We start from the raw sequence: 18,848 nt of genomic DNA on the forward strand, positions 1-18,848 counted from the left end.
ACCAGGTCCAGTATGGCCCCTTCCCGAGTTGGACTATTTACATACTGCTCTAAAACACTCTCCTGAATGCTCCTTACAAATTCTGCTCCATCTACGCCTCCAACACTACATGAGTCCCATTCAACGTTGGGGAAGTTAAAATCTCTCATCACGACCACCCTATTGCTCCTACATTTTTCTACAATCTGTCTACATATTTGTACCTCTACTTCACGCTCGCTTTTGGGAGGCCTGTAGTAAAGTCCCAACAATGTTACTGCACCCTTCCTATTCCTTAGCTCTACCCATATTGCCTCAGTGCTCGAATCCTCCATCGTGCCCTCCTTAATCACAGCTGTGATATCATCTGACCAGTAATCCAACTCCTCCACCTCTTTTTACCTCCCTCTCTATCCCTCCTGAAGCATCTATACCCTGGGATATTTAGTTGCCAGTCTTGCCCTTCCGTCAACCAAGTCTCAGTAATACCAATAACATCATATTCCCAGGTACTAATTCAAGCCCCAAGTTCATCTGCTTTACCTGCTACACTTCTCGCACTAAAACAAATGCACCTCAGGCCACCTGTTCCTTTGCGTTCATCATCTCTTCCCTGTCTACTCTTCCCCTTAGTCACATTGAGTTTATTATCTAGTACCTTACTGGCTTTAGTTGCTGCCTCTTTACTGACCTCTAACTTCCTAATCTGGTTCCCATCCCCCTGCCACATTAGTTTAAAACCTCCCCAACAGTGTTAGCAAAAGCACCCCCTAGGACAGTCCTGCCCAGGTGTAGACCATCTGATTTGTAATGGTCCCATCGCCCCCAGAAACGGTTCCAATGTCCCAAAAATCTGAACCCTTCCCTCCTGCACCATCTTTCAAGCCACGTATTCATTCGGACTATTCTTGAATTTCTACTCTGACTGTCTCGTGGCACTGGTAGCAACCCTGAGATTACTACCTTGGAGGTCCTACTGTTGCTCTTTTTAGCCTTAGTCTATTTGCTCTGATTACGTCACCTTTGCTCATGAGTCGCCAGGTATCTTTATGATACCGCCACGTGGTTCAAGTTCAGGTTATGATTAATAATACAGCACACCGCTCAGTAAGGATTAAAACAATGGTCATTTATTATATACAACGAGCAATATTAATACACTAATACTACTATCTATATAATAAACCTCTACTATCTATATAATAAACCTATCACTACTGGCCAATACTTGACTTAGGAAGAGCCCACCAGGTCAGGGAAACGAATGGCTTGTCCAATCAGATCTGGCCCGCGGGATTCAAAAGGCTGCTACAGGTCGGTGGCTAGGTGTCTCTACCGGATAGCGATCGCTGGATTCAAACTTAGTGTTGCCGGTTGCTGTTTTTGCGAAGGTCTCGAGCAGGCGAAGAGGAGAGAGAGAGAGATCTGAACTTGGACTCTCACTTTTATAGGGCCCAGGGGCTTCCCGCCTCCCGGGGCGGCCCTTGACCCTGAGTCCCAAGTGATTGGATTTGTCCCCAATCCCTGGGGTCGATGTGTCCAATGGTGAGGCGATTCCTCGATCGGGGGGTGGTCGTTCACCTGTCTTTGTTTCGGCCACTGCAGGCGCCGACAGGTCTGGCCCGGTATTCAATTGCTAATATGTTACAATTGCTCCTGGGGATAGCCGATTTAACTGCAGATGCCTGGATAGATGGGCTGCAAACAGTCCTGAACGTAACTGCAAATACCTGGGTTGATGGGCTGTTGATAGCCCTGAGTATCGATCTGGGCTAACTTCCCCAGAGCCGAATATGCAATACTGTCTGCAGCTGCCTGCTTGTGTCTTGTTAGCTGCTTTTCCCAGCAATCTTTCGGGTTAGCCATTTCAAACTGGGTTTTGGCCAGATTAATCGGAACGCAGCCATTTTACGTGGCTACACTACTTTTTAAAAACTTATCTCCTAACTCCCTAAATTCTGATTGTAGGACCTCATCCCGTTTTTTACCTATATTGTTGGTGCCTATATGCACCACGACAACTGGCTGTTCACCCTCCCCTTTCAGTATGTCCTGCAGCCGATCCGAGACATCCCTGACCCGTGCACCCGGGAGGCAACATCCCATTTGGGAGTCTCGTTTACGACCACAGAAACGCCTGTCTACTTCCCTTACGATTTAATCCCCAATGACTATAGCCCTGCCAGTCCTTTTCCCGCCCTTCTGTGCAGCAGAGCCAGCCATGGTGCCATGAGCCTGGCTACTACTGCCTTCCCCTGGTGAGTCATCTCCCCCAACAGTATCCAAAACGGTATACCTGTTTTGGAGGAAGATGACCGCAGGGGACTCCTGCACTGCCTTCCTGCTTTTTCTCTGCCTTTTGGCCACCCATGCCCTGTCTTCCTCACCAATCCTAATTTGCGGTGTGACCAATTCACTGAACGTGGTATCCACGACCTCCTCAGCATCGCGGATGCTCCAAAGTGAGTCCATCAGCAGCTCCAGAGCCGTCATGTAGTCTAACAGGAGCTGCAGCTGGACACACTTCCTGCACATGAAGGGGCATTGGCCGCATCCCTGAACTCTCACATTGAGCACAAGGAGCATAACACAGGTCTGGGATCTCCTGCCATTTTTACACTTTACCTTAACTGATTACAAATATAATATCAAATAATGAATAAGTGAAAAGAATAAAGATTTTACTTACCAATCACCATACTTACCAACACACGAAGAGTTAAATTTCTCCCAGCTACTGCTAATTGGAGCACTTTCCTTACCAGCCAATCAGGTCACTGCTTTGCTGTGATGTGACTCTTCAAGGTAAGTTTTTAAAGAGGAAAACTTACCTTCCCGACAGACCCCTGGCCACTGCTCCCGCTGAAAATCTGAAGGCCGCTTCTCCGGCAGCTGTGTCCCCGCCGCTCTCCTCGTGCTCTTTTATACTGTGTCCCCACCGCTCTCCTCGCGTTCTTCTATCCAGTGTCCCCGCCGCTCTTTCACTGTGTCCCCACAGCTCTCCTCGCACTCTTTCACTGAGTCTCCGCCACTCTCCTCGCGCTCTTTCACTGTAGGCTGTGGCGTAACGGTTCAACTTCTTTCTACTTCTATCTGCCCTTGATCTTTACTCGGCTGGGATCCTTACAGTGATTGTCTTTTTTTTTTTTTTGGTTTGAGGAGGTAGGGAGGGAAACACTGAAGAAGTGTTTTGGGTTAACTGTCACTTGACAACAGCTCCTCCACAAAACACCTTCAAGATACGGTGACCGCATAGATGCAAATTTTCCCCGCAACAGCCAATCAGCAGCTCCACTCTACTTCCCTCTGCTGGATGATTGCCTTGACTTGAACACCTAGTGTCTTGCTCAGGTACACTTTCTGGATGCAGTGACCGCAAGGCACTTACGCACATTTTCCCCGCAACAACCATTCAGCAGCTCCGCTCGACTGCCCTCTGCTGCCCTCCGCTCTACTGCCCTCTAAAGGACGGTACCTCTCTTACAGAAAGGTCATGCATTATTGTACTTTCCGGTAATCAACATTAATAGTACTGGCCAGCCCACTGGTATGGAAGGGGAGAAGTAAGGGAAGACAAACTGGTCAGTGCCTGTGTTTATGCTTCACACGGACGTCCTGCCCTCCCACCCGGCTTCCTTTAACCCATACCCATCTACTCCTTTCTCTCATGTGTATCTAGCTTCAATTTAAATGCATCTACGTTACTTGCCTCACCACACCATGCAAGTTCCTCATTCTAACCACTCTCTGGGTAAAGATTCTCCTGAATAACTTACATCCTAGTCTGTAACTTATCTATCTGCTGACGTTTTGCTCATTTAATTTCTTAGTGAATAGATTGGTAGCCTGCGATTTATGACGTTTCAGTATTATTAGTCTGACAGCCAGGAGCTTAAGATGCCAAATCATTACTAATTCCAGTGTGCACCTCATCAGTAAAATGGTTCTTTGTTCACCAGCCACCAACTATTCTAGATTCCTTTGGCCTTGGGCTTTTCTGTGACTGGTTGAACTGTGATGTCACAGCCTGCAGGTAAGGGACTGGCTGTTGACTTGTAAGTAGTTTTTCTTTTCTTTTCTTTTCCCTCAGGTGTATTCGTGCGGGGCGCAGAGGTTGCTGAGTGTGATCTTGCTGAGAAGTGGAGTGAATAACAGGTAGGCTCTTTCTTTTTTTATCTAGAGGGGATGGCAGGGAAGATAGTGCAATGTTCCTCCTGCAGAATGTTTGAGGTGAAGGTCAGTGTCCCTGCTGATTTCATCTGTGGGAAGTGCAACCATCTCCAGCTCCTCAGAAACCGCATTAGGGAACTGGAGCTGGATGAACTTCGGGAGGCAGAGGTGGTCATAGATAGAAGCTTCAGGAATGTAGTTACTCCGAAGAATAAAGATAGATGGGTGACGGTGAGAGGGGCTGGGACGAAGCAGTCAGTACAGGGATACCCTGTGGCCGTTCCCCTTAGTATCAAGTATACCGCTTTGGATACTGTTGGGGGGGGGGGGGGGGCGACTTATCAGGGGTAAGCCATGGGGTGCAGGTCTCTCGCACAGAGTCTGTCCCTGTTGCTCAGAAGGGAAGGGGGGGAAGAGGAATAGAGCATTTGTCATTGGAGACTCCATAGTTAGGGGGATAGATAGGAGAATCTGTGGGAACAAGAGAGACTAGCGGTTGGTGTGTTGCCTCCCAGGTGCCAGGGTGCGTGATGTCTCGGATCGTGTTTTTGGGATCCTTAAGGGGGAGGGGGAGCAGCCCCAAGTCGTGGTCCACATAGATACCAACGACATAGGTAGGAAAAGGGATACGGATGTAAGGCAGGAATTCAGGGAGCTAGGGTGGAAACTTAGATTTAGGACAGAGTTATTATCTCTGGGTTGTTACCCGTGCCACGTGATAGCGAGATGAGGAATAGGGAGAGAGAGGAGTTGAACACGTGGCTACAGAGATGGTGCAGGAGGAAGGGTTTCAGATTTCTGGATAATTGGGTCTCATTCTGGGGTCGGTGGGACCTCTACAAACAGAATGGTCTACACCGGGACCAGAGGGGTACCAATATCCTGGGGGGGGAAATTTGCTAATGCTCTTCGGGAGGGTTTAAACTAGTTCAGCAGGGGCTTGGGAACCTGAATTGTATCTCCAGTATACAGGAGGTTGAGAGTAGTGAGGTCATGAGTAAGGTTTAGAAGTTGCAGGAGTGTACCAGCAGACAGGAAGGTGGTTTAAAGTGTGTCTTCTTCAATGCCAGGAGCATCCGGAATAAGGTGGGTGAACTTACAGCATGGGTTGGTACCTGGGACTTTGATGTTGTGGCCATTTCGGATAAATGGTTAGAGCAGGGACAGGAATGATTGTTGCAGGTGCCGGGGTTTAGATATTTCAGTAAGCTCAGGGAAGGTGGTAAAAGAGGGGGCGGGGTGGCATAGTTAGTCAAGGACAGTATTACGGTGGCAGAAAGGACGTTTGATGAGGACTCGTCTACTGAGGTAGTATGGGCTGAGGTTAGAAACAGGAAAGGAGAGGTCACCCTGTTAGGGGTTTTCGATAGGTCTCCAAAAAGTTCCAGAGATGTAGAGGAAAGGATTGCAAAGATGATTCTGGATAGGAGCGAAAGTAACAGGGTAGTTGTTATGGGGGACTTCAACTTTCCAAATATTGACTGGAAACGCTATAGTTAGAGTACTTTAGATGGGTCTGTTTTTGTCCAATGTGTGCAGGAGGGTTTCCTGACACAGTATGTAGATAGGCCAACGAGAGGAGAGGCCATATTGGATTTGGTACTGGGTAATGAACCAGGACAGGTGTTAGATTTGGAGGTAGATGAGCATTTTGGTGATAGTGACCACAATTCCATTACATTTACTTTAGTGATGGAAAGGGATAGGTATATACCGCAGGGCAAGAGTTATATCTGGGGGAAAGGCAATTATGATGCGATGAGGCAAGACTTAGGATGCATCGGATGGAGAGGAAAACTGCAGGGGATGGGCACAATGGAAATGTGGAGCTTGTTCAAGGAACAGCTACTGTGTGTCCTTGATAAGTATGTACCTGTCAGGCAGGGAGGAAGTGGTCGAGCAAGGGAACCGTGGTTTACTAAAGCAGTCGAAACACTCGTCAAGAGGAAGGAGGAGGCTTATGTAAAGATGAGACATGAAGGTTCAGTTAGGGCGCTCGAGAGTTACAAGTTAGCTAGGAAGGACCTAAAGAGAGAGCTAAGAAGAGCCAGGAGGGGACATGAGAAGTCTTTGGCAAGTAGGATCAAGGATAACCCTAAAGCTTTCTACAGATATGTCAGGAATAAACGAATGACTAGGGTAAGAGTAGGGCCAGTCAAAGACAGTAGTGGGAGTCCAGGAAATGGAGGGGGGTGGTTCGAGGGGGAGAGGAGCATCGAGTGTCGCTGTACGCAGACGACCTGTTGCTGTATGCGGCGGACCCAGTGGAGGGGATGGTGGAGGTCTTGCAGATCCTAAGGGAGTTTGGGGACTTCTCGGGCTACAAGCTCAATGTAGGGAAGAGTGAGCTCTTTGTGGAGCACTCGGGGGATCAAGGAAGAGGGACAGACGACCTACCGCTGAGGAGGGCGGAAAGGAGCTTTCGATACTTGGGGATCCAGGTAGCTAGGAGCTGGGGGACCCTGCACAAACTTAATTTGACGCGGTTGGTGGAGCAGATGGAGGAGGACTTTAAACGGTGGGACATGTTGCCACTCTCGCTAGCGGACAGGGTACAGTCGATTAAAATGGTGGTCCTCCCGAGGTTTCTTTTTGTATTCCAATGCCGTCCAATTGTGATCACCAAGGCCTTTTTTAAGAGGGTGGGCAGGAGCATTATGGGTTTTATGTGGGCGAGTAAGACCCCGAGGGTAAGGAGGGGGTTCCTGGAGCATGGTAGAGATAGAGGGCTGGCGTTGCCGAATCTGGGTGGTTACTATTGGGCAGCCAACGTGGCGATGATCCGTAAGTGGGTGATGGAGGGAGAGGGGGCGGCATGGAAGAGGTTGGAGATAGCGTCCTGCAAAGGAACGAGCCTGGGGGCGCTGGTGACGGCACCGCTGCCGCTCTCGCCGACAAGGTACACCACGAGTCCGGTGGTGGCGGCAACGCTAAAGATCTGGGGGCAGTGGAGACGGCACAGGGGTGCGATGGGAGCCTCGGTGTGGTCCCCGATCAGAGATAACCATCGGTTTGTCCCAGGAAGGATGGACGGGGGATTTCAGAGCTGGCATCGATGGGACGTTTGCGAGCTTAGGGGCGCTGGAGGAGAAGTTTGGACTACCCCCGGGAAATGCTTTCAGGTATATGCAAGTGAGGGCATTTGTGAGATGGCAGGTGAGGGAATTCCCGCTGCTCCCGGCACAGGGGATTCAAGACAGGATGATTTTGGGCGTATGGGTCGGAGAAGGCAAGGTGTCGGCGATATACCAGGAGATGAAAGAGGGGGAGGCTTTGGTAGAGGAGCTGAAGGGTAAATGGGAAGAGGAGCTGGGGGAGGAGATTGAGGAGGGTCTGTGGGGTGAAGCCCCAAGTAGGGTTAATTCCTCTCCCACGTGTGCCAGGCTTAGCCTAATACAATTTAAGGTTGTTCACAGAGCGCATATGACGGGGACGAGGCTGAGCAGGTTCTTTGGGGTGGAGGACAGATGTGGGAGGTTCTCAGGAAGCCCAGCGAACCATGCCCATATGTTTTGGTCGTGCCCGGCACTGGACGGGTTCTGGAGGGGAGTGGCGGGAACAGGATCCAAGGTGGTGAAAGTCCAGGTCAAGCCAAGCTGGGGGCTCGCATTATTTGGGAGTAGCGGACGAGCCGGGAGTGCAGGAGGCGAAAGAGGCCGGCATTCTGGCCTTTGCGTCCCTGGTAGCCCGGTGGAGGATCTTGTTAGTGTGGAAAGATGCGAAGCCCCCCAGTGTGGAAGCCTGGATAAATGACATGGCAGGGTTTATCAAGTTGGAGATGATAAAGTTGGCCTTGAGAGGGTCTGTGCAGGGGTTCTACAGGCGGTGGCAACCGTTCCTAGATTATCTCGTGGAGCGTTAGATGGAGTTCGGTCAGCAGCAGCAGCAACCCGGGGGGGGGGGGGCGGGAGGGGAAAGAGGGAGGAACAGGGAAGGGGGGGTTTCTGAGCAAGAAAATACATAAATGATCCGGAAAACTGATATGTACGGGAGGAATCCAATGTACAAAGTTCTGTATCATATGGACTTGCCATGTTTATGTCTTGCTATGCGAGCTTTCTTTTCTTTTTGTTACGGGGGCGGGGGGGGGGTTGTTTGTATGGTTGAAAATTTTGTTTAAAAATTCTTATTAAACATTTTTTTTTTTTCTTTTTAAAAGGACAGTAGTGGGAAGTTGTGCTTGGAGTCCGAGGAGATAGGAGAGGTGCTAAATGAATATTTTTTGTCTGTATTCACACAGGAGAAAGACAATGTTGTCGAGGAGAATACTGAGATTCAGGCTACTAGTCTAGAAGGGCTTGAGGTTCATAAGGAGGAGGTGTTAGCAATTCTGGAAAGTGTGAAAATAGATAAGTCCCCTGGGCCAGATGGGATTTATCCTAGGATTCTCTGGGAAGCTAGGGAGGAGATTGCTGAGCCTTTGGCTTTGATCTTAAAGTCATCTTTGTCTACAGGAATAGTGCCAGGAGACTGGAGGATGGCAAATGTTGTCCCCTTGTTCAAGAAGGGGAGTAGAGACAACCCCGGTAACTATAGACAAGTGAGCCTTACTTCTGTTGTGGGCAAAATCTTGGAAAGGTTTATAAGAGATAGGATGTATAATCATCTGGAAAGGAATAATTTGATTAGAGATAGTCAACACGGTTTTGTGAAGGGTAGGTCGTGCCTCACAAACCTTATTGAGTTCTTTGAGAAGGTGACCAAACAGGTGGATGAGGGTAAAGCAGTTGATGTGGTGTATATGGATTTCAGTAAAGCGTTTGATAAGGTTCCCCACGGTAGGCTACTGCAGAAAATACAGAGGCATGGGATTCAGGGTGATTTAGAAGTTTGGATCAGAAATTGGCTAGCTGGAAGAAGACAAAGGATGGTGGTTGATGGGAAATGTTCAGACTGGAGTCCAGTTACTAGTGGTGTACCACAAGGATCTGTTTTGGGGCCACTGCTGTTTGTCATTTTTATAAATGATCTGGAGGAAGGCGTAGTAAATTTGCAGATGACACTAAAGTCGGTGGAGTTGTGGACAGTTCGGAAGGATGCTACAAGTTACAGAGGGACATAGATAAGCTGCAGCGCTGGGCTGAGAGGTGCCAAATGGAGTTTAATGCAGAAAAGTGTGAGGTGATTCATTTTGGAAGGAATAACAGGAAGACAGAGTACTGGGCTAATGGCAAGATTCTTGGCAGTGTGGATTAGCAGAGATATCTCGCTGTCCATGTACATAGATCCCTGAAAGTTGCCACCCAGGTTGAGAGGGTTGTTAAGAAGATGTACAGTGTGTTAGCTTTTATTGGTAGAGGGATTGAGTTTCGGAGCCATGAGGTCATGTTGCAGCTGTACAAAACACTGGTGCGGCCGCATTTGGAGTATTGCGTGCAATTCTGGTCGCCGCATTATAGGAAGGATGTGGAAGCATTGGAAAGGGATTGCAGAGGAGATTTACCAGAATGTTGCCTGGTATGGAGGGAAGATCTTATGAGAGAAGGCTGAGGGACTTGAGGCTGTTTTCGTTAGAGAGAAGGTTAAGAGGTGACTTAATTGAGGCATACAAGATGATCAGAGGATTGGATAGGGTGGACAGTGAGAGCCTTTTTCCTCGGATGGTGATGTCTAGCACGAGGGGACATAGCTTTCAATTGAGGGGAGATAGATATAGGATAGATGTCAGAGGTAGGTTCTTTACTCAGTGAGTAGTAAGGGCGTGGAATGCCCTGCCTGCAACAGTAGTGGACTCGCCAACACGAAGGGCATTCAAATGGTCATTGGATAGACATATGGACGATAAGGGAATAGTGTAGATGGGCTTTAGAGTGGTTTCACAGGTCGGCGCAACATCGAGGGCCGAAGGGCCTGTACTGCACTGTAATGTTCTATGTTCCATGGTTGTGTCCAATTTGTACTATCTATATCTTGACATTTCCTGTGACTAATTGTGTCCAATTTGTAGTATCTATATCTTGACATCAGGCAGTCCTTTCACAAGAGGAAGGGGATAAATTTGAGACACACAAGAATGTAAACTGGCAACCTGAAAGAAAAAAAAACTTCTATTGATGGAGCACCTTGCACAACTTCGGGACGTTCCAAAGCACTTTGAAGTGCAGTCACTGTTGGAACGTAAGAACTTGTTACTTATGCTGCTCCACATAAAAACACGCACAATGCAAAACTTCTCTGCCATCCCTCACATTTATAAATACACAGGGCCTGCACGTTCTCCCCCAACAGCCTTTCTGTGGGCCAGTTAGAATTCCTACAGGCAGCTAGTCTCACTGTTGTTCTCCTTCCCAGCCTGCTCCACTCACTGTCACTTACTCGATCTGTTCCTTGTGTAATGTCTGCTTTCTCCCACCGCCATTATAAGTGGATCTACCAGCAAGAGGTGCTCACTCTGTCAAGTCCCCGGTCATGTGAACTTCATCCGAGGGTCTAAGTGGCTGCTGAGATAGCAGATGCATTGGCTTTAATTTTCCAAAATTCCCTAGATTCTGGAAGGTCCCATCAGATTGAAAAATAGCAAGTGTTACTCCTCTACTCAAGGAAGGAGGGAGACAGAAAGCAAGAAACTGCAGGTCAGTTAGCCTAACATCTATTAGAGGGAAAATGCTGGAATCTATTTTTAACGAGGTTATAGCAGGGCAGAAAACCTGGATGCAATCAGGCAGAATCAACATGGTTTTGTGAAGGGGAAATCACATTTGACTAATTTATTAAAGTTCTTTAAGTAACTAACAATGTGGATAAGGGAGCACCTAAGAGTGTGGTGCACAAAGATATCCAGAAGCCATTTGGCAAGATGCTGCAAAGTTAAAATGCAAAATACGAGTTCATGGCATAGGGGTAACATACTAGCAAGGATAGGGGGGATTGGTTAGCCAACAATCTTTATTGTTAGAGGCATAAATGGGTCATTTTCAGGTTGTGAAATGTAAATACGTTGTGAAGAGGACATGGGGGGGGGGGGGCAGGATTCTCCGCCGGCGGGATGCTCTGTTTTGTGGGCGCCCGGGGGGGTTCCCGACGGCGTGGGGCTGCCCCACAATGGGAAACCCATTGACCGGCCGGCGTAACAGAACCACCAGTGGGGCGAGGCAGAAATGTAGCGCGGCGGGGTGGAGAATCCAGCCAGGGAGGAAATGGCTATGTTACGTGAGTAGGCAGAAATTTGGCAGATGGAGCATAATGTGGGAAAATGTGAACTTGTCCCCTTTGGCAGGATGAAAAGAAGAGCAGCATATTAGCTAAATGGAAAGATTACAGGGCTCGAAGTACAGAGGGATCTGGGTGTCCTGGTGCACGAATCAAAAATGTGTATGTCGTAAAATAAGTGATTAAGAAGGCAAGTGGAATGTTGATGTTTAATGCAAGGGGAATCAAATATAAAAGTAGGGATAAATAAAGCAAAATACTGTGGATGCTGGAATTTGAAACATAAAACAAAACAGATATAAAAGAAGCATTAGGTATAAAAGGAAACAACCCCCTCAGGATTTTATGTGTTTCTGTAAGATCACCTCTCATTCTTCTAAGCTCCAACCTTTCGTCCTGTGATACCGCTCGTCATCCCAGGAATCAGTTGAGTGAACCTTCCCTGAACTGGTTCCAATGAAATTATGTCCTCTGTTAAATAAGGAGATCAAAATGGTACACATTAGGGATGTTTTGCTACAGTTGTACAGGGTATTAGTGAGACCATATTTAACTGCATGTCATTTTGGTTTCTTTATTTTAAGAAAGGCCTGATTCCTGGGGTGAGAGGATGTAGGAGTAACGGTTAGACAGGTTGGGCCTACGTCTACTGGAGCTTAGAAGAATGGGAGGTGATCTTATTGAAACATAAATCCTGAGCGGGTTCGACAGGTTGGATGCTGAAAGGATATTTCCCCTTATGGGAGAGACCAGAATGAGTGAACACAGTTTACAAATATGGCATCTCCATTTAGGACAGTGACAAGGGAGAATTTATTTTTCCTCAGAAGGTTACTAGTCTGTGGAATTCTCTTCCCAGAGATTGGTAGAGGCAGGGTCATTGATTCTCACTCTATTCGTTTTGTGGCAGTCTAACTGCCATAAATTCGCAATTTTACATTTAAAATGATCTATTTGCAGTGTGAATGAAATAAAATGAAGTGAAACTACATTTGGGAACTTCACTGGCTGACGTTAGCTAAAATTGTAAACCGTTCTCTCTTCAGATGCTGTCTCCCTCCCTTTTGGTTCCTCTGTAATCAACGCTCGTCCCTCAGCTCAATAAACTCAACCCCATCCCTCTGTATCACTGCATCTCCAATATGCATCTCCAACATCCTTCAACTGTTGTCTCCCAAACTCATGCTCATCTTTCCTTTGAGCCTGCCCAATCAGGTTTCTGCCCCTGGGACAGCACTGAAATAGTCAGAATCACAAGGTACAAATGACATCAATGCCTTATGTCATCCAATTCAACCTTGCTGTCATCTCGTTTGACCCTTGCACTCTTCATGTTATCAGGATGCTTGCCTGACACACAGTGCTGAATAAGCCACAATTTCCTCCAGTTACACACTGGAAATGTTTAAAACTATTGCCTGTAACCCCTGTCGCACATCAATTTCTTCCTTCTCACTGACCACTGTCTCAGTGACCACTATCTCAAATTGAACCAGTATGGTTGCAACCTCACCATCCTTTCTGCACTGAGCTTCCAATCTCATTGTCCGTTGACATGATGATTGGTTTCCACCTCGGATATTGGTGTCTCCACCCTAGTCTCAGCCATTTGTATACCCTGTTGGGGACCATTAGCATTTAAAGAGAAACTTAAACGCCCAGCAATTAACCATCAGAACTACACCACGAGATTTCACATTTATGCACAACAAAAAATATCATATATATGAAAAATTAAACAAAGTACTATTAACAACATTATAGTATACAATTACTTATGTTGTGAACTCAATTCTACTTTCTATTTCCACCATCCCCTCAAACAATTCCCTTATACAATACTACAATCTTGATGGTATATTCTCTTCTGTAGGGGCCAACCAAAAAGCTATGCCATAGAGCTCTGGAATTCACTTTAATTCTTCTCAGTGGTCCAGATATTCTCCAAAGCAAGTCTTTTATGGGATCCTGCCGTTAGCTTTTTTGGCAACATAACGCTCCACCTTTTCTTTACAGGCCTCACCAGTATGGTTGCCTCAACCCCTTGATGTTGTTGCCAGCAGGTAGCCAACTGCCTTCTGACAGTTTTCCAAGTTAACCAACACTTGTGGCTGCTTTCTGCCACAAGGCTCTGCGAGAACCACGGTAGATTTCCCCAACTAACTGCAAGCTACAACAAATCTTCCAGCTGATTTTCCCCGAATGAAACCCAAACAGAGAGTGAGCTTCACCTACATTCTATGTGGTGAACAAAGTTAGTATTCTTTTACTTTAACTTCAGTCTTTTTATTTAAAAAATATTTTTATTCTCCTCCTTTTTCACATTTTCTCCCGCATTTACACCCATCAACAATAAACAATAATCAGCAAGATATGTCAATCCCCATAATAACAACGATCCCATCTACCCACCAACCCCCAAACATCAGCCCGCATGTTTACATAAACAAATGACAAAAAGGAATCAGGGATTACCCATAGTCACCCTTAATCTACACAGCCCCCTCCCCCCCCACCCCAACTAATGTTCGATGTTATCCAGTTCTTGAAAGTGCATAATAAATAGTGCTCATGACTTGCAGAACCCCTCCGAGCTTCCCCTCAGTTCGAACTTAACCTTCTCAAGGGTCAAGTATTCCAACAGGTCCCCCCGCCACGCCAGGGCACTGGGTGGAGAGGCTGCTCTCCATCCCAGCAGTATCCACCTTCGGGTGATCAACGAGGCGAAGGCTATGATATCTGCCTCCGCACCCGTTTCCAACCCTGGCTGGTCCGACACCCCGAATATGGCCTCCTGGGGACCCGGGTCCAGTTTCACACACACCACCTTGGAAATGACCCTTAACACCTCCTTCCAGTACTCCCCCAGCTTTGGACAGGACCAAAACATATGAACGTGATTAGCACCCCCTCCCTCCCCCCGCAACGCTCACACACATCCTCTACTCCTTCAAATAAATCGGCTCATCCTCACCCTCGTGAGGTGCGCTCTATATACCACCTTCAGCTGTATCAGCCCCAACCTCGCACATGAGGTGGAGGCATTCACTCTCCGGAGCACCTCATACCAGACCCCCTCCTCTATAACCTCTCCTGGCTCTTCCTCCTACTTTTCTTTGATCCCTTCCAGTGGTGCCTTATCCGCTTCCAGAATAGCTCCGTACACCGCTGACACTGCCCCCTTCTCCAGTCCCCTTGTCGTCAATGCCTCCCCCAGCAATGTGGAGGCCGGTTCCTCTGGGAAGCTCTGCATCTCCTTCCTGGCAAAATCCCAAACCTGCTTGTACTTAAACACTTCTCCCTGCTGTAGCCCATACTTCGCTTCCAGCTCCCTCAATCCTGCAAACCCGAAGAAACAAATCTTTTAGCGTCTTAATCCCTTTCTCTTCCCATTTCCGAAAACTTCCATCCCACTTCCCTGGCTCAAATCTGTGGTTCCCCCGAATCAACATTTCCCTTGACCCTAAACCCAACCCGAAGTGTTGACGAAACTGCCTCCAGATTTTCAATGAAGCTATTATTACCGGACTCCCTGAATATTTCCCCGGAGCTATGGGAGCTGCGCTGTTGCTAGTGCCTTCAGCCCGACCCTCTGCACAAACTCTCCTCCATTCTGACCCACTGAAAATCAACCCCTCTGACCCAGCTCCGCACCTTCTCCACATTCGCCGCCCAGTAGTAGTGCAACAGGTTCGGGAGACCCAAACCCCCTGCCTGCCTTCCCCTCTGTAGCAGCACCTCTCTCACTCTGGCCACCTTCCCTCCCCATATGAATGAGGTAATCCTCCCCTCAATCTCCCTGAAAAAAGACTTTGGCAGGAAAATCGGAAGGCATTGAAAAATAAACAGGAATCGCGGCAACACATACATTTTAACAGCCTGTACCCGACCCGCCAGTGACAGAGGAAGGCCATCCCACCTTGCCAGATCGGCTTTCACTCTGCCCACCAAACTAGTGATGTTGTACCTGCGAAGCCTCCCCCACTCCCGGGCAACCTGCATCCCCAGATACCTAAAATGAGTCCCTGCTCTACGGAATGGCAGCCCCCCCCACCCCTGCCCCCACCCCCGGCCGAGACACCACAAAATACTCACTCTTGTCCAGGTTCAACGTGTACCCAGAGAAAGACCCAAATACCCGCAGTAGCTCCAATATTCCTCCTATCGACGCACTCGGTTCCGACACATACAGCAGCAAGTCGTCGGCATATAAGGACACCCTATGCTCTATTCCCCCCCGCATTATTCCTTTCCATGCTCCCGAACTTCTCAATGCGATAGCCAACGGCTCAATCGCAAGGGCAAACAGCAGGGGGGACATAGGACATCCCGGTCTCGTCCCACGGTGGAGAGAAAAGTATCTCAAACTGATATTGTTTGTGCGGACACTCGCCTTCGGCTCCTTATATAATAGCTTTACCCAGTTCCCAAACCTTGGGCCAATCCCAAACCGCTCCAGCACTGCCATCAGGTACCCCCATTCTCCCCAATCAAACGCCTTCTCGGCGTCCAATCCCACAACTACCTCTGTTTCCTTCCCTTCCGCCAGTGCCATAACAACGTTCAAAACCCTCCTAATGTTCGAAAACAGCTGTCTCCCTTTCACGACCCCCGTCTGATCCTCCCCTATCACCTTCGGGAGGCACTCCTCCAGCCTACCCGTCAGTACCTTCGCCAACACTTTTGCGTCCACATTCAAAAGTGAGATGGGCCGATACGCCCACGCTCCGGCGGATCCTTATCTTTTTTTAGCAACAGTGAAATCGATGCCTGCCCCAAGGTTTGCGGCAACACCCACTTCCCTATCGCCTCCTCAAACATCCCCACCATCAGGGGTGCCTATCCTTAAATTTTTTATAATATTCCACCGGAAACCCATCCGGCCCTGCCATCTTCACAGACTGCATCCTCCCAATCGCATCCTTTATCTCCTGCTCCACTATTGCTCCTTCTAATGTAGCCCTGTCCCCCTCCCCTAGCCTCGGGTACTCCAACCCATCTAGAAATTCCTGCATCTCACGGTCTCCCTCGGACTTGTACAGCCTTTTCATAAAACTCCTCAAAACCCTTGTTAATCAGCACTGGAGCCACCACCAACTTCCCTGCCCTATCCTTCACCTGAAGAATTTCCCTTGCCGCTGCCTGCCTCCGTGTTCATAAGCTACATTCCTTGCTCGTCTCAGTTGGCGCACCGCCTTCCTGGTGGGCAGTCGGTCGAAGCTCGCCTGTAGTTCCTTCCTCTTTTCCAGCTTCGCCAGGTCCCCATCCTCTGCATACCTCCTATCTACCTCCAACATCTCATCTATTACCCTCTGTCGCTCCAACCTCTCCTCTTTATCCATCCTGGCCTTAAACAAAATTACCTCACCCATCACCACCGCCTTTAGAGCCTCCCAGACGACTGCCTTCGATACCTCACCCGTACCTTGAAACCTACATATTCCTTAATTACCTTTTCAATTTTCTCACAGAACACTTGGTTCCCCAAAAGCCCCACATCCAGTTTCCACCCCGGTCTCTGCGCTGCCCCCTTCTCCAGCACCATATCCACGCAATGCTTTAACTTCAGTCTTGACTAACAATCTTCTCCCGTTGGCTCTCAATCCAGTGACATGTAGTCTACAATGAAAGCAACACTTCAACTGCCTGCTTTCTCAGCCAGCAAGCACCCAGCCAATTTAACACCCAGCCAATTTAACAAAGATGTATATCATCTAAAAGTAAAGGAAACAATAGCTTCTATTTAAGCAGCTACAAGGTCACTGGGGAAGAGGATAGTAGACAATTGCAGTCGGAATGACAACATCATTTTAAGCGACGTAAAAGTTTGGAGGTTACATTAAAGGCTGAATACGTTAAATTGTAAGATCCCAGGGAGAGATCTAATGGACTCTCAGAGGATGGCAGAGATATGAACAGATCACTTTGCGTCAGTCTTTAATCAAATTGTCACTGTTAATATAAATAGTTATCAGTCTAGTTATAATTAAAATCTTAAAGTAGACAGGGCTGCATTGGGTCAGATGGCAATCCCCCAATGGCTTTAACGAGATGGAACACATGTTTGGCGAGCACATGGTTCTCCTCTCTAGTGACTGGTCGTGACTTGGGAGCTGTGCCCTTGGATGAGAAAGATGCACAGTGTACCTTCAAGAGGGAGCTGACCTGTTCCTGGAGCAGTTTACTTTGCACAAAAGGTAGGTATGAATTAATATAAGACAATGGGATCTCCTGGGCAAGGTTTGATGCTCTAGGAGGAACAAGAGTGCATCTTTCCAGACATTTCTCTTCCCCCATAACTGACCTTGTTTTTTTCGATCTGGCACTACCTGGCACTTGGGGGACAGTCGCTTGATCTGATGTACAAGGCATCTCATTTTTCTATGTTCTCAATTCTCAAACTGCCCTGACTTACATTCGCTGGCCCCAGGTGTGAGGCCGTTTTGTTACAATACAGCGTACTGTTATAGCACATGAAAGCATACCTCTGTGGTTGGATTTAAGTCAGTTAGCTCCAGGTGCGAGACTATCCTCACAGGTGTTTTGCTATCACATTCTGAAGCATGTTTATCTGTTCTGTCACTTCACCCCCAACGTGATGGTGGTGGTCTCAGACGTTGGCGGTTCAGTATCAGAATTTTCACAACATTGAGCGCAGCTGCAACAGCTTTCTGCACCAACGCTTGCAAGTTAGATCTGCTCAGAAACTCCATATCAAAGCCAGAATTATTGTCACCATTATGTGTCAGATACTGTTGGAAGTAAATACCTGTTATCAGATCAAGTCAGAAGCATCTGGTTAAATGGTGTCACCATCCTGACCTATGGGCAGCAGAATCCACAAGCTTCAACACACAGACTTAAAAAGAATGCTTAAAGCACAAAGCACAGAACACGCTGCAACAACTTATATTTGTAATACAAAAGACATGTCACAGGAACATTATAAAAGAGTATGAGCCAAATAAGGAGATACTAGATCAGATGGCCAAAATCTTACCCAGCGTGGTAGGTTTTAAGAACAATCTTAAAGGATGATGTGAAGATGCAGGCGTTGGACTGGGGTGAGCACAGTAAGAAGTCTTACAACACCAGGTTAAAGTCCAACACGTTTGTTTCAAATCACTAGCTTTTGGGAGCACTGAGGTGTACAAAATTAGTGGGGGGGCATAGATATGGTGGATAGGAAGAAACATTTCCCATTAGTAGAGGAGTCAATAACCAGGGGGCACAGATGTAAGGTAAGGAGCAGGAGATTTAAAGGGGATTTGAGGAAAAGCTTTTTCACCCAGAGGGTGGTTGGAATCTGGAACTCACTGCCTGAAAGGGTGGTAGAGGCAAGAATGCCCACAACATTGAAGGTGCATTTAGATGAACACTTGAAATACCATAGCATACAAGGCTACGGACCAAGTGATGGAAAGGGGCATTTGAATAAATAGGTGCTTGATGGTCAGCATAGACACAATGGGTCGAAGGACATTTTTCTGTGCTGTAAAGCTCTATGATCTTGTGCCAGTGATGCTTTTAGCCAAAAATCCAAAACACAT

The 18,848-nt window shown here is 47.7% G+C and overlaps 1 protein-coding gene across 2 annotated transcripts in view; it reads right to left on the minus strand.

Annotated features, from left to right (window-relative positions):
- Positions 1 to 18,848, minus strand: part of LOC140426583 (4-trimethylaminobutyraldehyde dehydrogenase-like) — an 89,309-nt gene that overhangs the window by 69,448 nt on the left and 1,013 nt on the right. The window contains exon 2 of one of the 2 annotated variants that reach the window (XM_072511527.1): positions 11,664 to 11,769. The exons of the other annotated variant lie outside the window; for it this stretch is intronic. Within the exon in view, the coding sequence (XP_072367628.1) occupies positions 11,664 to 11,670 (7 nt within the window). The 5' untranslated portion in view covers positions 11,671 to 11,769. The remainder of the gene's footprint in view (positions 1 to 11,663; positions 11,770 to 18,848) is intronic. 2 annotated transcript variants of the gene reach the window in all.

The sequence above is a fragment of the Scyliorhinus torazame genome, chromosome 7 (assembly GCF_047496885.1).
Source record: "Scyliorhinus torazame isolate Kashiwa2021f chromosome 7, sScyTor2.1, whole genome shotgun sequence".
Taxonomy (NCBI): Eukaryota; Metazoa; Chordata; class Chondrichthyes; order Carcharhiniformes; family Scyliorhinidae; genus Scyliorhinus; species Scyliorhinus torazame.